At 34.3% G+C, this 24721-nt stretch overlaps 4 protein-coding genes across 10 annotated transcripts in view; 1 reads left to right on the forward strand and 3 right to left on the reverse strand.

Moving 5' to 3' along the window:
- LOC126977046 (protocadherin-like wing polarity protein stan) overlaps window positions 1-13322 on the reverse strand; it is a 196629-nt gene extending 183307 nt beyond the window's left edge. For all 5 annotated transcript variants that reach the window (XR_007732138.1, XM_050825704.1, XM_050825705.1 and 2 more), the window contains exon 1: window positions 13177-13322. The gene's annotated coding sequence lies outside the window, so the exon portion shown is untranslated. The remainder of the gene's footprint in view (window positions 1-13176) is intronic.
- The window catches only part of LOC126977069 (calcyphosin-like protein), a 78420-nt gene that overhangs the window by 24195 nt on the left and 29504 nt on the right, over window positions 1-24721 (forward strand). The window contains exon 1 of one of the 3 annotated variants that reach the window (XM_050825760.1): window positions 18535-18682. The exons of 1 other annotated variant lie outside the window; for it this stretch is intronic. In XM_050825760.1, the coding sequence (XP_050681717.1) occupies window positions 18661-18682 (22 nt within the window). In that variant the 5' untranslated portion in view covers window positions 18535-18660. Of the gene's footprint in view, window positions 1-18534; window positions 18683-21864; window positions 21993-24721 lie in introns of those variants that run through there. One more of the 3 variants, XM_050825762.1, reaches the window with a different exon arrangement.
- Window positions 1283-12534, reverse strand: LOC126977047 (uncharacterized). Its single transcript, XM_050825706.1, has 2 exons — window positions 12410-12534; window positions 1283-10717 (listed from the first exon to the last, which is right to left on the reverse strand). Exon 2 carries the CDS (start codon window positions 10585-10587, stop codon window positions 1318-1320), a length of 9270 nt encoding a protein of 3089 aa, XP_050681663.1. The 5' UTR covers window positions 10588-10717; window positions 12410-12534; the 3' UTR covers window positions 1283-1317.
- LOC126977070 (18S rRNA aminocarboxypropyltransferase) lies at window positions 14274-15345 on the reverse strand. Its single transcript, XM_050825764.1, has one exon. The coding sequence runs from the start codon at window positions 15118-15120 to the stop codon at window positions 14380-14382; it is 741 nt and encodes a 246-aa protein (XP_050681721.1). The 5' UTR covers window positions 15121-15345; the 3' UTR covers window positions 14274-14379.

The raw sequence follows: 24721 nt of genomic DNA on the forward strand, positions 1-24721 counted from the left end.
TCAGTTAAGAAATGACCGTCTCTTATAGGCTGCAAGTCCTAAGTCATCTTTTTAAATATGCGACATGGTTCTAGGTGCTATCTTCATTTATCTTTTGAATTCGGACAGGACCTTTTTACCTTATTGCTTTGACCACGTGGACGGCCAGATCTTAGGCTGTCACAAACAGAGGACATTTCATTGTACCTATTAATAGCCCGGTACACAAGCATTTTACTAATACCATGCGAGAGAGTTTTAAAAATTGTATTTGGCTCCATACCTACTTTGTGTAATGCAACTACAGCAATTCGGTTCTCTTTATCACCCCACTCTATTTTAATATCGCAAAATATTGTACAATGTCTTAGCGCCAAAATGAGAAAACTCAATGAACAATCATATAAAAAGGACAGATTCCAAATTTAAATGTAATACTTGATTTAGTTTTAACTGTAACAGTCTTTATGGCCAGACTGAGTATCATGTTTTCTTGTAACATGATTATCTATATTAATTATACAACACAAAAAATACATAAAGTTCACAAAACGAAGTAAAATGGAATAGGTCAACTTATTACATGGTTCCAAATACTCTAAGATCAATAGTGAGTGCATGTATAGTAAGTACCAAGGGTACAGCAATACGTGCAAGGGTCCTCCCCTCTGAGTCATAAAGAGGGTGGCGCGGGCGGCCCTCACTTTAGATGCTTTGGTCGATATTCCACTTTTGTTTTCGCATTTTGAACACGTAACGTCCCAAAACATTTTATAATATTAAGTGCATTAACTATTTTTTAGCATTAATTTGTGTCTACTCTGATATTGCACACTTACCAGTTTCTATCAATGGAATAGGAGGTAAATTAATAAGTCAATAGGTGGTAAGTGATCGCCGTTATCCAAACTGCCTGGAAACACCAACCCCAAAACGTTTACAGATGGATTGGCTGCCTCTTCCGTCCGTTGGAGACCGCGATTTGGTCTGTTCAGTCCCACTGTCCCGCGACAACTTCGTGAAAGAACTTGATATACTATACAGAATTGTGGGTTACAACGGTAATACAATACAATTGGTGGATAGTTTAATCAAAAATAAACAAAAATAATTAAAACATTCACAACTTAATCCCAATCAGCCACAATCAAATACCAAATAGTTTGACATATTAATATTGGTCCAATATCAGACAATGTCCGGTAAAAAGCTTTTTTTAAACTTATCCATGTCAAACTGCTCTGGATCTATTTCCAGTTATATCGCTTCTATCAGCGAAACAAAACATAATTAAAACAAGAAATAAAAATGCCCATAAAACTTTATTTTGTTACATTTCTAACCTGTACACAGAGTGCAACACAACACCGCCCTACACATTTCCATTGCTAAAATACAAGGACTCCAAACAACTACAGCAAGTAAAAACAACATCACATCGGCAAACTGTCGCCAAACATTAATAAGAGATATACAATGTGGATAAAACCAAGGACACCGGTCAAAAATAAATGTAAAGGGTTTCTTTCTAAGAGAAGTCGCAAAGAGATTGCAATTGAAATCAACCCTTTCCTTACGCTTTCTTCGAACGCGTGGTATACGTTTCTTTGGATCCTTGCTTGCTATATGTAGCAGATAATTGGTAATAGCATACTGCTCAAGTAATTCCTTAGTACCTTGAACAGTTTTCATTGCTGCGAATCTCTTTTTAATTCGTCTTGCTGTACTACCGACACCACTATCTGTCAGCGCATCCTTTAATTGCGTCAAAGCAAGTGCAGGATCATCTTTTAAGGCCTCCAAGGATTCACGAGCATTTCTAGGATTCCTCACACGCCTATAAAGAAACCTTGTAAAGTCAGTAGCACCCTTAACCCCCAACTTAGTGACATCACATAAAGAATCAGCCAATAACATAACATCGCTAGAATCTTTATTGATAGATTTTTCAGCTAACTTATCTTCCTCCTTGCGATATTTGCGACGCAACTTATCATCTTTTGCATACTGCTCGGTTAACATTTTTTGTTTTCTTCTATATTCTTTCTCTCTTCTTTCATCCATAATTTTTTCACAAGTGCAAACAGTTTTTGACCTTTCTACAATGTCTTTCATAACTTTAGATTCCTTCTCGCATACAGAACTTCCGCATACACATCGTTTGAATACTTTTTTGGGTGTGTGCTGTGCTGAATGTTTAGTCTCCTTAGCTTTCTTGGCACAAATTTTACTTCCGCATACACATAATTCACTTTCGGATTTCCGATTTGGATATGATTTTATTGGATATTTTGCCTTATATTTGATTGGGGTATTAGATTTAGCTTTGGCTGAGCTTTTAGATATAGCTTTTGCTGTACTTTTGGGTTTAAATTTAGCTGATGGTTTACTTTTATCGACCTTACTTAGACTACTGTTCCCAAGACATATACAACATTGACATGATTTGCCATGAGGCTTTTTATGAATTTTTAAAAATTTTGATTGCTTTTTCTTGTATTTTTTTACCTTCTCTGTGATTTCTCTTGCATTGATAATATTCATACTCGATGAATCTAAGTACATTGCAAATAACGGTTTCAATTCCTTTGGTTTTTCTTTAGGTTTTTTACAGAAATTTAATAATTTTTCAAAAATTGTGATTGTTTTATTTTCTGAAGCCTCGGATTTATTTATTTTTGATTGTTCATGTAAAAAATCGACTTTATTTTTCTTGCCTTGACTTCTTTTTCTTGATGGAGTATCATTCTTTAAAATACCCTTTTTAAAACAAGATTGACAAAACGGACAGTGCTGGTCCGATTTTATTGGTGTTTCATTATCAAAATTCTGTTTACGTTTTATTCGAGTTTTATTTGGCATGCAAAGAGGACACATATCTAATTTACCATTCATGGTTGGGGAACGATTCATTTTCTGTTCGGTATCACCAGCTCCAAATGTAGAATACTTTTGTTTGGAATTAATATTGCTTTTTTCTTTTCTTCCTAATTTTAAACTTTTAGATGTTTTTATATTATTGTCAGCTTTTGTCGTTTGGGGCTTGCTTTCGCTAAATGAAGTAATAATATTATTGTTGGTATCTAAATCTAAATTTTGTTTGTACAATTCCTGCAATGAAGATTTTTTCTCATAATTTCCTAAAATTCCAGAACATCGACACATAAATCTTTTCAAACGAGAAAATTTTCTATTTTCTCCAATAACTCCGTTACTAAAATTTTTACTCTTTTTTCGTGAAAGCCTTTTTCCATTATTGGAAATATGTAAATTATAAAATTTATTATTCACAGGCTTAAAATTTGTTTCTTGCACTATATGCTTACTATCAATTTTATCAAACCTTGTAGGTTTGTACGGTAAAATTATTTTCATTGCGCCATCATCCTTTTTCATTACTTTTTTACGGCAGGAGCATTTATGACCATATGCGGATTTAGAATGAAGCATCTGTTCGTTAACTTTTGTGCCCACAGATCTTGCTTCTTCGCTTGTTGACATGATTTTACTTTTATTTTTCTGTATTTTCACCCTTCTTACTTCAAAAACTTGGTGATATGGGGACTGTGCTAGTGCAAATAATTTCTGTTTATTATATACTGAACTGAACTTAGTCATGTTTTTATGAGTTATAATATTATCTTCGTCAAGAATTGGTCTTGGTACAGTGTTTTTAAAACTAACTAATTCTGAGAAACGGTCGGAATTGACTTTATTCTTGTTTCGCGGTTTATTCATACGTAGGCTAGAGCTGCATTGTATTTCCTTTGTATTTTTAGATAGTAAATTAACATCGGCGCATCTATTAAATGCATCAACATATTGATTGTTATCATCTTGGCAATTTAGGTTTTGCTGTTTATTTATGCATGAAGGGGGGCATTCAAACCTAGTTGCAATATATGCAAGTGTGGGTTGCTGGTTATATATATATTTCTTCTGATGGTGTGGTTTATTGATCTGATTTCTATTATTTCTTTTTGATCTGTTCTGCAATTGTAAAGTACAAAAACATCTTTTTAATACAGGATCAGTGCCTGTATTTATTGTGTTCATTGGTGTTTCTGTGGAAAATGAAATATTCCTATTCCTGCGAGTATTGTTAATGTATTTGTGCCTCACATCTTTTCCAACCTTATCTTTATTTTGAAATGTATTTTCTTTATACGGCTTAAGTTTGCTATCGAGCACTATAAATTTGTTTTTGTCGTTGGTGGTAACTCCTTTATTGTCTTTGAAGAATTCAACATTAAAGCTAAAGCTAGATCCAAGCCGAACGCTTTGGTTATTAATATCTCTCGGTCGCGGAGATATAACCGTCATAGCATTTGAAGGTCTATAAGCTGTACTACTTTTGTTTATATAATAACGTCTGGGATTAGTGCCACTATGCTGAATGTTATTGCTACGCGTTAAACTTGCTTTGGATTCGTAAATATTTGCAATAGTTGATGTCGTATTTTCTCTTAAGTGTCGTCTCTTTATACGCTCAAGGCACTCATAAGGATTGCACAATCCTGGTTTACAAGTATAAGGCTCACATTCATAGTGGTCTAATTTAACAGTATTTTTCTGTGCCCTTGACTTAACATGCAATCTTATACCTGTTTGTTTATTATTTTTATGAAAAATCAGTGGCTTTAATTTGTTTGACAAAAACGAACTTACGATAGAAGCCTTAGATTTTGTTTGAGTTTTATGTTCTTTTTTTAATTTAATATTTTGACGCTTTTCTTGTTGAGCTTTTTGTAAAAATAGAGTACAAAAACATCGTTCTAAGCTGCTGGCCATGTTGGACGCAGCGTCTTTTTGATTTGCCAATGTTTGTGAGTATGTACTACCTAAACGTTTACTATCATGTGTTATTTGATATCTGTTTACCTTTTTAATATTACGATTTCCTGGTGTGATATTTTCTTTCTGTTCAAACCCATTTTTGAATTTCAAAGGTTTATTCTTATAAAACTCTATATCGAAACTAAAATTGGAGCCGATTCTTACTGCTTGTCTGTGCGTATCTCTGCTAATTTTGTCAAGATTTGGTTGCTTTTCCTTAATTTGTGACGCAAATCTTTGTGATCCAACGCTAGCCTTAGGGCGAGTTTGCCTGGACTGAATACTTTTATCTTTACTATATGGAGTCGACATACTACCAACTGACTTTCTCTGCTTGTAGATGGTTTCTACACCCAAGCTTTTCAAATTTCTTTTTTGAATCCGTTGCAAACAGACCAATGGATCACATTCACCCGGTACACAAACATTTGGCTCGCATTCGTATGGAAGAAGTTTCATAGGTTCATTTTCAGTATCGATCGTCTCCACACCGACGTTCATAGTGTGTATAGATTGTTTTTTATCTTTTTTTTTTCTACTCAACATTAGTGTGCAAAAACATCTTTCGATGAAAGGCGAAACCCCGACGGCCAGTTGTCTATATTTTTTGAACTTATTTGATTTTTGGGTCTTAATATCTGCAGCAGTGGTTCTATGTTTATAGGAGGTTTGATTTCTTTTTGGGTTCACTGATTGAATTTCTGGCTTTTTAAGTTCCACGACTTTATTTGAAGCTCCTTTAGAGAATTCTATTTCAAAACTAAAATTTGATCCAATCCTTACTGCTTGACCAAGTTTTGAGTGCCTACTTTCAGTATCTTTTCTAATAATATCGTCTGTTAAAATCTTTTTATGTTTGTATATTGATACCATATCATCATTGATAGTATTTATTCCTTCTGTTTTTATGCTGGGTGTGGTCAGTAAATTTACCGAATTTTTCCTTTTGACTATTGTTGATGTTCCGTCGTCTCTGTATTGTAAATATCTTAATCTTCTTTTAATTAGTTCTTTACACTCATAGGGGTCACACTGATAAGGAACACACACATTTGGTTCGCATTCATATGATTGTAATTCCCATCCATTTTTATTTATTTCTGTCATAGTTATTGCACTCTTTTGATTTACTTTTCTTTTAGCTTTACCATTTTTGTGTAATCGTAATGTACAAAAACACCTATTTAAAAATGGTTTAATAGATGTTCCTAAGATGTTATTATTAAGGGCTTTGGTCTGGAGACCACTGACGGTGGAAGTTAAACCAATATGTTTTTTTCTAGTTTTGAGCCCTCTATGTCTTCGCCTTTTAGGCTTTGGACTATATTGTTCTAAAATGCTATTGTCTTTACCATGCTGTCTTCGGTCAGTAGAGTGACCTACAATATTATTTTCTTTATAAAATTCAATATCAAATTTAAAGTTTGATCCAATTCGCACTCTTTGGTTTCCAGGAACGTAGTCAAACGCAGCAGATGAATTAAAGTTCTCTAACATTATATTATTTTTTTGAATAGCATTACTCTGCGTAGACACAGGCATTTTTTTTATAATTTCATTATCCCGAAAGAGAGTAGCTCGTGAATGTCTAGGTAGATAAAGGCTAGAAACACCTACGGATGTTTGGCCTGGTGTATTTGTACCTTTATATTTCATTCTTCTCTTTTTAATTACATCGTAACATGTGTAAGGGTCACATTCATTAGGGACACAAGTTCCTGGTTCGCATTCGTATGGCAACAATGACGAAAAGTTAACTTGGTCTAAAAGAGATGTATTCTGGCTTCTATCTATATTAATGTTACTATTTTTTTTCAACAATGCATCCCTGTCAGTTCTGTTCAGTTTAGTTTGCAATAAATGATTTTTATCGAGTGTATGCATTTCAAGTAGTTTTCCTTTCTTATTCAAATTTAATGTACAAAAACACCTTTCCAAATGTGATTCTGTACCGGAAGAATGGTGTACAAATTTAGATCTTAAATCAGATTGTAGTTTACTATCGCGGTTTCGTTTTCTTTTAGCCAATTTTGTACCTGTTGTTTTATATTTCAATCTATTTCGTCTAACCTTTTCTAAATTGAGGTTATGGCTAGGTTTTTTTATGTTATACCCACTAGATGTCCTAACTTGATCAGTTGAGTACTTCTTAAAGAATTCTACATCGAAACTAAAACTTGATCCAATACGAGTTTTTTGATTTGCTTTATTGCTTTGTGTATTATTTTGCCCCAAAGAATTTTTCTGTTCTAGGATTTCACGAAATTTGTTGGGGGAGTTCAACTTTTTTGATACGTATTTTGGTGTATAAGTACCAATTGCAGCAGGCCGAGTCGACGACTCAGTGATCGACTGATTATTTCTTTGAAATCTTTTCATTATCAATTTTTGACATTCGTACGGATTACACTGACCTGGAATACATATTCCAGGTTCACATTCATAAGGTTTTAACTTTCTTCGAATGCGTATATTTTCCATATTCATTGTACAAAAGCGGCGTTTCAAATAACACCTCAAACCTGTGACATCTTTTGAGTCAACAAATTGAGTATTCTGAAAATTTTGGTGATCTATATTTTTATATCCCTTCTTTAAAGCACATGTTTTAATTATTTGGGATTCTAAGTCTTTGGTATTTTCACCAGTATTGAAATTTTGGCAACTGTGTTTTTGCTTAAATGATAATTTCGATGTGATTATTTTTGTGTCATTATATTGAAGTTTTCTAATATTCGCGTTGCTTACAACGGCAGTATTTACCAAGTAAATATTGTTTTTAGGATTACTTGTTGTTATAGCATTATTTTGTTGTATTTGTTTTTTAATTAAATTTAACGTACAAAAACATCTTTTAAGAATTGGCCCAATAACAGTAGATTTGTTTACTTTTTTGACATTATCGCTTTCAACATATTTGCTACTCGCTTTACCTTTATGCATGTTTATCGCTTGATTCTTAGTATTTCTTGTAGAAGTTTTTAATTCGGTAGGTACTTGGACAATACCTGTGTTTCTATTGCCCTTACCTGTACTTTTAGAAAATTCAATATTGAAACTGAATGAAGAGCCCAACGTGACTGATCTCCTCGATTTTTTATCAGAAACCAAAATGGGCATTTGTATTTTCTTGCGATGTTCTTGTCGTGTTTTAACCAAAATTTTACGTTCTTTGGTTTTCGGCGTATGGCGCATCACGGCTCTTGATTTCATTTCGGAGTAGGTTGAACTAAAGGTAGATTTGCTCTCTGGTAACAAAGGCCCTAGACTAACATCTTTCGCTTCCTTTCTACGTCGTTTTATTCTTTCTAAACATTCATACGGATCACAATAGCCAGGTGTACATACAAACGGCTCGCATTCGTAATTTTCTAAGCCATTTGTATATTTCAATTTATTTTTAGTTGTAGTGCCACGATTAACTCTTTCTCCATTTACATATTTTTCAAGATTTTTGGTACCAACTACAGCGTTCTTATATCTTTTCTTCTTCTTTAGTCTAACTGGAGCATCCCGGTGTTTATATCTTTGTAAATTAATGCCTTTCAGGGGCATATCCTGATTTTTATAATTTTGATTATGAAATGTCTTAACTTTTGGGGCAATCGTGAAAGTATTAATAGCCATACGTTTTTCTGGTCTTGGTAGGGTTCTATTTTTATAAAACTCAATATTAAAGCTAAATGTTGAACCAATGCGAACCACGTTACGTTCCCCGGATTTAAAATTGAGGCCTTTACGTTTTAACTTTAAATTATTATTATTTTTCTTTGGACGACTTACAATAGCCGATTGAACCTGTTTAGCTTTCGAAGACATCACAGACTTTGCGGTGACACTTGAAGTTGACTTGGTCTTGCGTGAACTAGTTAAAGATGGTCTAGACTGCATATTTTGAGTTCTTAACCTTTTGTTTATCATTTCTAGACATATATGTGGATCGCATTGATACGGTACGCAAACACCTGGCTCACACATATAAGGAAGTAAGTCATGGCTCCTGTATTTTGATTGAGTGGATGTCGAATGAACGAGGAAGTCGTCGTTTTGTAATGAAGACATTGTGGCAACGGACTTTCCCTGTTGAACTTTAGGCTTTTTCAGTTTTAACTTCAATGTACAGAAACAACGCTTTAAGCCATGTACTTTGGAATCTTTCCTCGTATTTCTAAAACTAACTTGAGAAGCTCTTGGATACCTTCTTACTTTATTAGAGTATTTATTTTTTTTCAGAGGTGATTTGCTATAAACAGGTTTAGAGGGCATTACATTACGAGCTCTAGCATCTTTATAAAATTCTATATCAAAGCTAAACGAGGATCCAATTCTCACAGCTTGCCGATGATTTGACCCTAACGGTGCATTCAATTCTGTTCTTTTAAGAATTTGTTTTCGTGGCTTTTCGGACTTAAGTGCTAACTGTGCGATTGGGGCAGCATTTTTATTAATATCTTTAATTCTTTCAACTTTCAAACCCTGGCCAAAGTCTTTATTTCGTTTAGTCCGCGGCATTACCTTAGAAGATTTCATAGGGTGCCTTAGAAGATCTTTTTGTATCTGTCTGATTGATGTTTTAGGGTGTACATTAATATTTTTTTCGCTATGTTCCGTGGATGAAGTTATTCCAACGTTACGTCTATAAGAGTTTAAAGCTTTTTGTTCATTTCTAATTAATATATTTGCTAAGCACTCATCGGGTAGACATGTTCCCATGATGCATGGAGGATCACATATCCAATCATCGATCTCATGTTTTTTCTTCATGTCATCTTTAAATTTTAGTATTGAATCCTTTTTTATTTTTTGGAGCAAATCGTTTTGTGGACAAATACAAGATACTGATTTCTTTTTCTTTTTTCGAAATAACTTAACTTTACTCTGAGTTTCCTTTAATTTTTCTATGGATCTCTGGATTTTTAACTCAACTTTTTCGCCAGCATCCATAATTTTGTATTTTAGTTGTGTTTGGGAATCTTTTAACCGTTGATACGATTGATTTGCAAAAAATTTGATTTTGTCTTTAGCTGAGCCTTCGTTCTCAACTAAATATGTTTCTTCTTCTGGTGGAGGTACTATTGGTTTGATCTTATCTCTCATATGCTTTATTTTGTCAATTGAGTCGTGTATTTTTTCTATTGATTTATTAGCTTTAAAAGCTAATTTTTCGTATAGACTTGTCTTTGAAGTCACGTTTTGTTTATTTTCTGGTATATTCTTTTGGCGCATTAAGCCCTTTAAATTAGTTTGAGAAGCAAAACTCAAAGTACAAGTACAAGGATCTGATTTAATATGTTTTGTTTCAAATCTCACACCACCTTTCCTATTAAATTTATGTTTAAATCGATCTCTTGGATAACCACCGGAATATCTCCTTCTATGTTTGTGTACCTTATGTTTACGTCCTTGTTCATCCGTTTGTGAAGAGCAACTACAACAGCTACAACACGTGCTCAACTTTGATGCATTTATTGCGGCGCCTCTATCCACTACGTTTACAAGTTCTAAAATAGCACTGCTCATTTCTGTATCATCAATTTCAGATGTTGACGAACGCACTTTCGCTTTGAAATTGGCATTTTTCTTCATACGAGATGTACTGTCTGTAACTAATTGAGCCCTAATGTCGTCATATACTGCTCTCGTGCGGACCAACTTATCCAGTAGCAGCCGTTCCTTAGGAGGTATATGTTTTCCGTATTGAAGGCCTCTTACTTTGAATTCTTTAACACATAGAGGACAGGAACAGTTTCTGCTGTGTGCTTTTCGCCGCATGGTTTGTTGCGCTTTTGATACAGATTAGAATATTTATGTACTACAATATTGTACATAAAAATTTTGGTTACGACAATTATTTGTTAACCATAACCAAATCACGATTGATCACGTAACATTACATCCACACCTGAAAGGCGACCAATATTATTAATACATGACAATTATAGACCAGCTGCTCACTATAACTAAACTAACTAAATGCACCAAAAATACAATGTCTGCATCCAGCGTCACAGTAGCCTATAGATTATCCCGACCTCTTGATAATATTAACCCACTTATTCATAATAGTCTGCTAACTTAAAGCATTGCTAATTCTCACTCTGTCTTCTTCTATTGACCTAAGTCAGAATGAGAAAAAACACTACTATGCGGCTGTTTAAAGTTAGCGGACCATTATGAATAAGGGGATAAGTATTTAGTTTTTGCGTTTTGACAGGCAAAGTTATAAACAACTTATTTGGCTTCGTAATTGTTTGAAAAACACATAGCAAGCATTGAATGTAGAGTTTTTAAGTTGTTGAGATTTTATTAAATAGCCTTACAGCCTTAAAATATCATTTGTCGCATGAAATATTTTATCTTATACATAAAAATCTATGTTTGCATTCAATTTAATTCGACCGCACTATAGGGTAAGTATGTTAGTATTTATATACATTTTTGAGAACACACCTATCTATATCCAACGCGAGAGGTCGCGGGTTCGAGGCCCGCATTGTTCATTTTGTTTTAAAATTTAATTTGTGTAACTCATATTGGAATAATGTTGTATTTAAATCATTTAATGATAATCACTCCCACTTCTGTAAGTATTACTTCCGTATGTTCATAAAAAGTATCACAGGTTAAGAAAGACACGTATAGTTGACCTTGCGGTGTTAAAATTTTCGACGAAAATGGGCCAGAATTGTGGAAAGAAAATTCTTTTGACCAAAAACTCAACAAATACTTTCGAGCAACCACCCTATTCACCAGATAAGGCTCCACCTAACTTCTTTCTTTACCTAAACTCAAATTACAACTTCTGGGCACCTGTTTTCATTCGGTAGAAGAGAAAGAAGAGTTCGCGATGAGAACTAAAAACAATCCCGGAAAAAGCGATTAAAAAATATTTTTATTATTGGATTCTTCGATGGTGTAAGTGTGGGTACCGTTTCTGAAGGAGCATAGTTTGAAAGCAATAAAATAAATTTGAATTAATATCTAACATTATGTGTATTATTGATATATTCCCGAAACATTTTAGACAGAGTAGTATTATGATATTTTTTATCACATTTAAACTACAAAAACTTCAATTTTCGACACTTGTACTTATAATTGGCATGATTTTATAACAAGAATTGAAAAAATTTTGATGGCTCACACATAAAAATACAATTCAATACTACCACCTAACTACATTATTAGTTCACAAGACCACCGAAAGGTCTTCCATCTCATTCACTCTCCTCACCACATGCATACTTTCTCCCTCGTTTCTTAACTTTCTTTCGCCTTCGTTCGTTATATCTGAATCCGGCCTTAGATAAGACTTACAATATACTACTGTATAGACAAAAAGAAGACAGAGAAGGCAGATATAAAAGGAAAGCGAATATATTGTTACTGTAACCGATTTTAAATACTAGTCGAAAACAGTCAGCCACGCTTGGCATTACCAGGCAGTATTTTGAATACTAAAACACTAGCTAACGCACACATTGACAAATATAATTGGTCAAGTATTATCGGGCTTTCAGATCATCTTTACGCTAGTATATCCAAATCTGTAGATACAACGGAAATTTTACAAATAATTGCAGTTTAAACTTACCGGACATAACTCTACAATATCGCATTGTTGCGATTAGTTTATTACGTGACGTTAGCTCTTAGGCATTATTTATATATCGAAAGATTCACTTAAATTTGAACTATCGCAACATTGATAGAAATCTTATAAACTTAAATCATCTAAAATTATAAACAATCATCTCTGCATTCTACCAATTTGACAATCAGATTGTTTTGTCAAAAACATTCGAAATTAGAGCCATTATTTCTCTATGACAGAACGTACAAAGAAATAATCATAGAGTATTTAAATACAGATGTTTTACAAGTGGGCATTTTCGTAAAAAAAAACCGGATAAAAAAGCAAGGTGGCAACATAGCACAGGGAGAACAAGTACCTTTTTACTACAAAACCCTAAAAGCCTTAAGAAATTGTTTTTTTTTGTGTTAACTTCACTTTAAAGGCTTCCTTGTTATAACCATGTTATAATTAAGTATAATGGTAATTTAACTAACTGTGTTTTTATATATAAATATACACACGCCGCTTAATGTGTTTAAATTGTATTGACTAACTCCACACACTTTCATAATTTATTTATGAAAGTTTTGAAAACAATGTCTCAATGAGATAAGAGAACCTCAATTCAAAAATAAAACTACAATTTATTAACATATCAATCAATATTATCTAGAAAGTCGTAACTAAGTTATTCATCAGAACCTGGCCAGAGGTTAGTGACTCAAGACACCTGCGTGACAGGTTGGTGGACTTAACTTTAAAACAAAACTCTTAATAATTCTTACCTGACTATATTAAATTCCTTAAAATTACCGTGGAGATGTCCAAACACAAGTCACAAATCGCACAAAAACTTAAACACATTCACAACAAAAGTTCTAACTTACTCTCGCAAGTTAGAAACCAAGTCAAATCTAACAAACCGACACCCACGCTTGAAGCAGAAAAGCAAACTAAGCTTTGGCTTTCGGAATTTTGTAACGGGCCAAGCACGAGCTTTTCAAACTTATTAGTGTGTGGTGCCATCTATAGTTTTTGTTCGGTACAAGTTACAAGGCATTAAATTTGTCGAGCTTGATAATGCTTTCTGAGTACGTAGTTGCGGATGCTCCCAATAGATGGTGCTTATTTGAACCATTGATTTATATTATTATTATATACCCAACACATACTTAATCAAAACAGGTTTTTATGTATATTTCATTTAATATATAAAAGACAACAGTACGTATGTGGGTTCACCTTAATATCGGGAATCGTTAGCCGAACTGAAATGAAATATTGCAAGTTAGTGCACTATAGGTGTCGCTGATGACAGTAATTTTTATCTTTTGAACCACAGGTTGAAATGATATATTTTGTATTAAGCATGTTCCATAAAAAAATGTAGTGTGCATGTGTTTTATCCTATTTCATTATGCTGAGATTGTAATAAGCTCACACTGACATAGTAGTGGGCACAGATTGCACTGATTGCATCTCAATTTTAGCTGCAGTATTACCACAGATCATATGATAATACTCAAATTCATACTGATATTATTTTTTTTTTAAGTGAACACCGCCACCCACAATATCTTGCAACACCAGAGGAATCACAGGAGCGTTGCCGGCCTTTAAGGAAGGGGTACACGCTTTTTTTGAAGGTACCCATGTCGTATCGTCCCGGAAACACCGCACAAGGAAGCTCATTCCACAGCTTTGTAGTACGTGGAAGAAAGCTCCTTGAAAACCACACTGTGGAGGACCGCCACACATCCAGATAGTGAGGATGATATCCTAACTTGTGGCGTGTCGTGCGAAAGTGGAATTCGGCTGCAGGAATCTGGAATTGTGCAATTTACATTTGAACAACAAACTTTTGAACAAAAGTAAATAAAAGTTTATTATAGGCATTGACATTCATTTACATTTCATACAGAACTGTACAATATTTAGAAGTAAACATACAAACATGGGTTGTTCACATTGGTTGTTTTTTATAAATGTCATAATTTATTGTCTTCACTGTCGGTTTGGGAATCAGATTCACTTGGTGGCCACATAGATCTAGTATCCTTCTCATTTTTGACGTTTTCTAAATATGTATTCTGTGCCTCCAGTACACTTTTACTATCTGTACAATTTGAATACAAGTCTAATGCATCTGAATTTAGTTCTAAAAAAGAATGACCCCATGAAAACTTAGACAAGTAAAATTTAGCTTCTTTCTTGTGTCCTGATATAAACATTGCGGCCGCTAATGCCTCAACACAACTTAGTTGATATGGCTTCCCATAATTTATAGGATTTGCTGCTACTAAAAATGGTAACAGCCTAGGATTTGGAGATTTCATCCGACTAAATGGAGTTTCATCAATTTTTGCCCAAGAGCAATCTATAACTGCTATGCCAAATTTCTCAATAATGTCTTTATCATTAGGGCTTACACATTGACTGCCAACAGGAGATAAAACAAGCCCTTGAAATTTCTGTCCTAGTTTAAGATTATTTATGAGATTGTGACGCAATAGTTTACGCCCGGAACATTTTTTGGGATCACAATGATTCAAATCCCACATGCTAACTGTAAATTCCGCTTCAATGCCTTCATCATCTGTGCTATTACTACTGGAGTCTGTATCATCCGATGACTGTATACTTAAATCTTGTAATCTTTCAGCATAATTCCTTGGGACATGATTATTTGATCGCTTTCCTCGGACAGCGGTTTTTCGTCCTGGTGCCATTGATTATTGGTTCTTACTTTTTATGACTACTATGATGCCTACAAATTAGATAACTAACCTTACTTATACATGTTTTATGTATTGGTAGGTAACTTAAACTATTTTAGTCAGCTTTGAGGCGTGTTTATTATTTTTAAATATTTATATAAACAAATTTTGTATTAGTTTAATAATTTTGGTACTAAATAATAAATATCATTTACGAAACAACGATATGACATTTGATTTGACATATCAATTTACATGAATTGACATTGATTACTTGCCAAAATATTCTTTTTTGTAATTATTTAGTGGCACGGGATGCAAGTCTGTAGGCCACAAAATTTACTATTGATGCCCTCACTTACTATAGTCAGTGGCCAGTGAAGCTATTGAAGAATACAGTGCAAGTAGTTTCACTGGCTTTTCATTGCAGTGTTTATCTATGCTTTATCTACATAAAAAAATAACAAATTCAAAACTACATTAAATATTTTTTATAGAATACTCTCTGTGCATTCTGCAAACAATACCGGATCCAGAAAAATAACCTTAATAAATAAATAAAAAAATTATAATATCTGCATTACGACTAGGTACAGGCTTTTGAAGAGAAGGTTTCAATCGACGTTCGTGCCGCGCGCCGCGCGGGATCTCTACTCAACGATATGACAGTACCAAGATGGCCGCTGCGCAAATTTATGATTTCAACAATAATATGGATATCGTATCCGAGGTTCTCGAGGGTGCAGAGAACGAATTTGGGATTTTTTTTTAAAATCCAGGATGGCCACCGCGTAAAATTATGATTTCAACAATATGGATATCTTATCCGAGGTTCTCGAGGGTTCAGCGCGCGGCCGCGAAAACGTAGAACATCTTCCCCACTAGCTTTGAATCGTGCAGGTTTAGCGTGCGGATGCGAGTAAGTAGAACATCTTCACTCCTAGCGTTGTATCGTGCAGGTTTAGCAAGCGGACGCGAAAAAGTAGACCCTAGTAACATTGTATCGTGCAGGTTTAGCGCATGACCCTGAGTAAGTAGAACATGCGTAGAAAACGGATAAGGATAATTAATATAAACGACATTTAAAATTAGTTTTCCAAAGAAGATTCACTTTTGACATGTGTACTTTGTACACACAATGTTTTTATTTTAAACACTATGTATTTTTGAATACCTAGCATATTTAATATACTTAGTAGGTACGTATATAGAGTACCTTTGAAAGTAATTAATTGTTATTAAGTAAAAATTGGTAGGTACCCATAAAAATTATATTTTTTTTGCCGCGCCAAAATTTATTTTAACATTCCAACCAAGATAATTATATCGTTTGCGAACGGTGGTTCGTTGCCGCGACTTCTTTCACTTGAAATACTATAGGTAATTTTCTTTTTATGGCAATTAATTGGTCCAATTAATCCAAAATAATGTCAATCAACCCATAACAGTGTCGTAATACAATCCAAAACGATCTTAGATAGGCATAATACTAATTACCTATGATATGACCCCGATGTGATGTTCACGCTGCGCCCATCATTACATAAGAATAGAGCCTAAGATTACATAGTAGGTACTTGAATAACATAAAAATCAGACACGTATAAGGGCAATATAAGAGTAGATTTTAATTTTCTCATCTTCGATTCGTTTATAATAATCTCCTAATGAGGTAGGTACTATAAAAATAATGATCGTTCAATACTAACGCGGTAGCCAGAATGTACACGAAAACCGAAACCAAAAACGAAAGCAAAATCGGGTTGTTTCGGAAAAATAAACGGTTTTGTTAAAATACCTTGTTTTGTACTGTACAGTTGTATACTGTATATTCTCGCTCTATCGTATAAAGTAGTCCTTATTCGCAGTCGGCACTCCACAGACGCCAAGTGAGTTCAAATGTGTCGTTCTATGTAATTCGTTTTAATATACCTACTATTCCCCGATATATAAAAATTTGTAGCTCCTCCGGTTTATTTCATAAAGCCTCTTTTTTAATATAGTTTTAAGTACAAGTAATAATAACACATTTTTCCATGATGTAATGTTTTGAAACATAGAGAAAATAATAAAGCACGGCAATTATACTTCAACCTTGCCCACATTCTAGCGCTGTACAAAGCCCAGGTCCAGCCATGTGGAGTATTGCTGTCATCTCTGGTCTGGCGCACCCAAGAATCAGCTCGATCCATTGTCGGGGGCCCAGTGCTCTATGGACGGGTCACTTCACGTTGCGTATATTATATATACATCGCTTCATTCTGTAATTTCTACTGCACTAATCACGAGGAGTGTTCCAAAGAGCTGTTTTACCTGATTCCTGCCGCCGAATACCACAGAGAATGAACATTCTCTCTATGTCTTGAGTATATAATATATATTATATTCGGTTTCCGCGATTGGCGGATAAATAGCTTCTGAACTTTGAAGATGCTTCGTGTAGAGTGAAACTGAAAAAAACTACAGATTTTTATAACAGTTTAAATAATATCAATGTTACCATGAAAGTTTTAGTAAATGTATACCCAGACACTAAGAGTACCCAGAGAGCATGTAAAATATCCACGTTTATCAAGATATGAATTGGTTATAAATAATAAATAAATAAATAAATAAATAAATTCTTTATTTTGCTAGAAAACATGTAACAATGGGTGTAAGTAGTTTTAATGTATCAATGTTATCGGCCATTTCTGGCATGCAAAATTATTATTAACAAAATTCTAGTTATTATTATAATTGATAAACAAACTCTATATTTTAAGCACTTAGGTTAATTTAAATTATAATTATTATTTTAAATGTCATTATTTAAAGACTAGAATTAATATATATTTTAAAGTCAATTTAATTTAACCTAATGTGTCAACATTTCATTTATGGAATATAAACATTTATCTATAAGCCATGTAAAAAGATCCTTTTTAAATCGTTAGACGGGTAATACGCGTAAGCTTGGAGGGAGTTTATTAAATATTTTTATACACATGACATAGCTACATTTTCCGTAGGATGCATTATGAAATTTGTGTGCAATCACCAGTCTGTCACCGTTTCTTGTATTTCTCGGATAAATATCTCTTGCTTTTGTAAATAAATGGTCATGTTGTTTGACAAAGATACATATTTCGTATATATACATACAGGGAAATGGAAGAATACGTAATTCTTTAAACAGTGGTTCACACGAATCTAAGTAAAAAGCTCCTGTCATAGCTCTTAAGCATCTCTTTTGGGCTATGAAAGCCCTATTAGCCTCGCTAGAGTTTCCCCACAATTATTATATTACAAGTCATATAATAATCATTGCAGGGCTCATATGTGCTGGTGCAAGACGCTCAAGCTTGGTTCAAGTTTCAACGTGAATGAATAATATAATACGAGAACCTTTTTGATTAATTTGACATCATAAACAATAAAAATAAACAGGCAGTCAGTAGAGTTGACGTACAGAATTTTGTAATCTACAGATCAGTATCGAGGAATATAATTTTTTATTTTTCTTTATAAGTAAACTGATAATCCTTCAAAATTGATTTCACACGAGGAAGAATGAGCAGCGCCTCGATGGCGGGTAAGCTTTATTTTAAGCATATTGGTATATCAACGTTCAATAGCTTGGGTAATTATTCGTCCAATTATTCCCATCATTCAACCATTAATAAAATACCTTCATTATGTTGGTTATAAGGACTTGCTGTACTTTTCGATGTTTGTTTTGGTGAGTGTCATCTTTTACTTCATACCAAAATATACGAGTGCTCCAATAAAATTTTGGCTAAGTCTATTAATACGGGTACTGTAAGAACAATTTATAATTATTAATACGGTTACCCTACGAACAATTTATAATTATTAATACGGGTACTGGACAAACAATTTATTATTAGGCTGTTGCTATTCGTCCGGCAACTGGACGAATGAATTTAATTAGTCGTCCGATTATCGGATTAGAGAGAAAAAAGACATCATTGAATGAAATTTGCGTTAAAACTTAGTATCCCGTAGCACGAATCATGAGGTAATAAATATTTTAATTGATAGAGCTTTAGTCCACTATTATAATGCTACCACTCTAATTACATGGTAATGCACCGTTCCAGAGAAAAAAGCATTATAACCTAACCACAAATTATGACATTTTTAAGGGTTGGACATTTTTATGGCGGGGAGAAAGGGAAACGCCTAGAATTCGTTTCTGGCACTCGCCGACTGCTCCCGCGGCCCGCTACGCTCGGCTTGTGCGTTGGTTTAACTGTTCTAACGTAACCTAACCTAACCAATTTTAATAAATCATAGTGATAGAGATTTGGTCCATGTTTATAGAGCTACTAACCTTATTACAATACACAATTTTCAAGAAAATAACGAAAAAAATTTACAACCTCTGAACGGGTAAACACGTAAATAAAACACAGATCATACATTTGAATAGTTAATTAAAAAATCAGACAAATGTGTTTGATAAGTTTTTTAATACATAAAAAAGGAATCATAAAATTAAAAAAAAAACATTTTCCGATTGAGCTAAGTCAACTTTGAAAAAAAAAATGAATAAATGTACGAATAAATATAATTTATTCGTCCAGTACCCATACAAATAGCCACTGCGTAATATTATACCCGTTAAATCTTAAATGAAAGAACCATAAAATATTTCTATTAAAATATTTATTAATTTTTATTTTTTCCAAACTGAAACGAAGCTTCCATTCTATTAAGTTAGCGTAATCTCTATTAAAAAAAAATTAATTTAGAATATTGTATCTGTGTGAAATAAAGTAAGATTTTTACGCACCGGGCGTGCGCTTCCCTTGAGCGTATAAAGAGTAGACGAGTCCCAGTCCCAAGGTTGTAGTAGGAGGTGATTAAGGGCTTTTCGATGTCACGCTATCATGCTATGACGACCACGTACAGCCGAATTAGTAGCACTCTAGCACATAAGCCGCCGTGTAGCGGCCCAGCGCCGCTATGTTACATAGTTACTATCGCGTCCACTACAATATGACAGTAGCCATTAGATAAGTTTTATTTCAAGAGGGTCCCGGATTTGCCAGAGTCGGGGTTTCACTTCATATTCTCGAGCAGTCTCACTCGGTCCGACCGCCGCGCCGGATTCTAGGTAGAGCAAGACACATACAACACCACGACACTCCGCTCCATGCTTAATATGGATTTTTGCAACATTCAGAGGCGCTGGACACAAAGGATTCGAATGTTGTCAAAATCGCCGAGAAGCTTTCATAAAGTTACCCATCTAGAACAGAATCTCTGGGCGTTCGTTGCCTAAAGCTTCTCTTGGTAACTTCAGCCAGCCGTCTCCGTCGTCATTGCACAAAGGGGAATGACACCCAAGCCATCATAAAGGTCACAATGGCTGGCGGTCACATCTAACGGGGGGGTATAAATAGATAGCTACATACTAGATATCCGGCCCACATCCGATTGGTCGTATATACAAATATACATACAGACAAATAGACAAAAATTCTATAAAGTACCTACTTTTTTGATTCGGTATTGTTTCTAGAACACGGCTAGTTTTTCTATACAGTTTTCACTTTGTATATGAATGTATACCAATGTATAGTTAAGTAGGTAACATTTTATAAATTTTAGTTATGTCATCAATCCAACTGTTTTGATGTTAATTCCGATTTTATGGTCAAAAAATTCATCTAAGTGTAAGTGTAAATCGTATTTCAAATTCAAATTTCTTTATTGGTACCAAAAATATTATAAACCTTCTTTTTAGGTGACAAATCTGGTGTCAGAAGATCCCGCTCTTATATAAACTGTTTTTTTTACTTTAAAATACATAAAGGGCCTACGTCTCCTCATAGTTTTTGGTCATTATCCATCTAATTACAAGTTTATAGTCATAATAATTTTTCAGATATATATATTTTACGTATTTATTACCAATGTTGTAAAGCAAAGGCGTTGACGCGTTTAGGGTAGTGATGGGGCTGCCTAGGTTTTGTAGTGCATCCGGCATGTTTGCGGAGGCGCGCGTTGATGATTTTTACGCGATCATTAGAAAAAGATGCGCATCATTAATGAACAGGCTCCAGGCTAGCCCCAACACTGTCCTAAGCGCGTTGGCATGCAGGTGGGACTCCCCACTGTTGAGGAATTGGATAGTTTTGCATGCGCCTCTAGCTAGGTGCAACTTATTGTGAAAATAACTTACCTTACTAACATAATTTTTAAGAAAAATTGTAACTAACATACAATTACTAACACTACCACTAACATTACTAACTTAGTCTAAGAAAAATTGTTACTAACTTATTATATAACACTTATGGATGTATAGTGTCCGAAATAAATGACTATTACTATTATTAAAGCCGTGTAGATTTATTTAAGTATTAATTTTAGCTCCAAAAGCAAATTCAGTTACTGAACTTATAAATATCCTGTCGTCTTTTTGTTTTAACATTACTATCCAAAGCTAAATTTTTATGCACTTTAAGAATTATTATTGTGAGTACCTATTATGTATAATTTCCTAACCTAATAGTTGACTTTCTTCATATAGCCCTTCTGTAGGAGATCTATATGGCTTAAAATATCATTTCTTCTTAGAAAACATAATGTACCAAATTATGTAAGGAATCTCGGTCCCCGACCTACTTCTAGTGCCACAGAATAAAGACTAGATAAAAGTAGGTAATGCATATATCATATGAGTCATTTCCACTACCTATCTAGATTCTAAACATATGTCAACATATGTTTCCATGACCAAATTAGGTGGAATCAGAATATTTTACGTCAAGACAAAGTGAAGTCATACTGTAAGTGATTGTTGTGAGTTAGTGTTAGTGAAATAAATTGTTTTATATGTTTCTTTATTACTTAATAAACTTCATTGTTAGGTACGTACAGAATTTATTTAAAATTTGAAATGTTGAAACATTAAAGGCGTGAGATATAATTATGTGCTGCACACCGTGCCATCGAAGCAACATGATATAAGAATTATATATGTACTGACATACTTTTTAAATACCTTTGTAAAAGAAACAAGAGCGGACACTATAACAATACATAAACATTTTTTATATCCCAAATTGATTTTTGAAATGAAAACTTTTGCCGCGATGGGCATTTTTTGGTAGGAGAGCATCACATGGGTTCGCGTTATCCATGTCGGTAAATTATATATATTTAGACAGTTACTCGGTTATAAATAGTTAGACACTTTTTGGATGGGTGAAATCTCATGAGTTCGCGTCACCGAAATGCTTATAGCCAGAGGCATGCATATCATATAGGCAATAAGGCAGTGCCTACCCTAGGATCATAGACCTAAATAAATATATCACTAGTGTTAAAGTTAATTTACTACCTACGGTAGGCAGACTGCAGATTGCATATACCAAGCAGGCAGCGTTTCATACAACTTAATTCGTTCTTTCGGACTAAAGCGCAACTACGACTAGTTAGATTCTCAGTTGCCTTGCTAGAAAAACAATACACGGCCCTGCATAAAGCACTATATCGGTAGCTATATAGCTGACGTAGACGCTTCTAGTAAATAATATATTATCAATGCCGCCAGCAGGTATTCTGTCACAATAAGATTAACGTAATAACTTTGACAGATAGAGACAATAAATATGCAAATATTGGGGTTGAGCAGGTTGTCAACTGTAAAGTAGATCCTGTAGAGTGTAGATGAAGCCACAACCTGAGAGTTGAACAAAGCAAACAGAATTTTATAACGAGGCGGTACTCGAACGGTTAGCTGAGATGGTTAGAGCACCGGCACGGAACGCCGGAGGTCGTGGGTTCGAATCCCGCATCGTTCATAAAATTTTGTTTTTCAAATTTTATTTGTGTATTAATCCTATAAGTGAGGGTTATCACTTTAAAAACATTACATATTGTTTAGACTTCAGATAGAGACAACTCTATTGATAATCGCTATGAAGTTTGACTTAGCCTGGTACGTTATAGTTTAAGCCACAATGAAATTTATTATATCGCGTGTTAATATTTAATTTACTAACAGGGGTTTCGTCCTTGCATGTCATATCGATCTTTTGTTTGTTGTGTGAGTTATAAACCGCTTCTGACGAAATTCGGTTGATAAAACCTTACTCCAACGAATAAGTTCTTTAAAAAGGTTTTAATACAGCCAGTCAACCACTACTATATCATTATTTATTAATATTTATAACGTCTAGCAATGTTCCGCAAACGCCAAATATCCTTTTCTTTTAATGGAAGAGGAGGAAAAACGAGCATAACTCCTGGTGTTAGGTGATCACAGCCGTCCACATTCTCTTGCAACACCAGAGGAATCACAAGGAATAATATTTAATTACCTTAACGCACACACACAAGATGGACCGACGATCTGGTCAAGATCGCAGGAATACGTTGGATGAGGGCAGCGCAGGACCGATCGTCGTGGAGATCTTTGTCCAGCAGTGGACGTCTTCTGGCTGAAATGACCTTACGCATTTGTAATATTGGTGTACCTTAGCTTTCAAAACATCCATGCGTGAGATTTGTGTCACTTTCTTTTTTTTATTATCTATATGCGGGTGATAAGAATGCATGAAATTTTGACAGGACAACAATCCACGTTGTAAATGCTCTAATACATGATACACAAGCTAGGCTGGGTTGCAACTTATTAGAATAAGGTAAGGTTTGAGGCAAATTTAACCTTTACAGTAACGCTGACTTTAACATAGACTGCGGAATGTGTTGCACCATCGTATTCCTTGGCATAGTTATAGTTAAAAAGTGAAACATCCAGTCACTAGCGAATATTTATTTGAAACTTGACAGGTCGCTATTTAACATTAACAATAACCTTAACCGGTGAAGATTAGACGGTTACGGTTAAGAGTTAAAATTATGACGTCATCTAAAATTGTCAAATGGTGCAACTAATTTTTTACTTAACCGGTACTTTAGGATGTTTGTTATTGCTAAAGTTGGCTGGTGCATCCCAGCCTTAGAGTAGAAGCTTCACTTTATGATAAGCTTCAAAAACTACGTTTTCCTGCATTTAATAATAGCGTTCGTTGCCCCGCCGGAATTTGTTAATAAAACTTACAACCCTACTTTACAAAATGAAAGGATATTCATAAGTTCATTGCATTGGTACTATTTCTTGTAATGAAGCTGGTTTGATTCGGGTACGGTAAGAGTTCTCTTTTAAATCTTGCAGTTATGTTTTTTTTTCTTAAGCCGTGGAGTAATTTCCCTCCAGGAGTTTTTTCAATGTCCAACAAGTATATCACCCTAGTAGGTAATAAAATTTACAAATAAGTTTTCGAATTTCACCAGCGGTAGGCTTGTTGGCACAGTTTCTGTCGTGAAGCAGCAATGTAAAAGCATTATTGTAATTCGGTTTAAAGGGCGCTGTAGCTACGGACATTAATGGACTAATAAGACTTACAATCTTATGTGTGAAAGTGACGAGCGCAATTTCAACATCCCTCAGAATTTTGGGTTCAATCAAAAATGAACAGGATCAGGCAATCATTTACCACACGGTGAATATCTTGCTAGTCTCGACACTGTTTCTCATAAAACAAAGGTTTGTCAAAACCATTGCTTTTCAGTACAGCTTTTGCAACCCCGT

The sequence above is a fragment of the Leptidea sinapis genome, chromosome 43, assembly GCF_905404315.1.
Source record: "Leptidea sinapis chromosome 43, ilLepSina1.1, whole genome shotgun sequence".
Taxonomy (NCBI): Eukaryota; Metazoa; Arthropoda; class Insecta; order Lepidoptera; family Pieridae; genus Leptidea; species Leptidea sinapis.

Excerpts from the sequence above, each read along its gene's own strand:
- LOC126977047 (XM_050825706.1), bottom strand. The coding sequence starts at position 10,587 with ATGCGGCGAAAAGCACACAGCAGAAACTGTTCCTGTCCTCTATGTGTT.
- LOC126977070 (XM_050825764.1), bottom strand. The coding sequence starts at position 15,120 with ATGGCACCAGGACGAAAAACCGCTGTCCGAGGAAAGCGATCAAATAAT.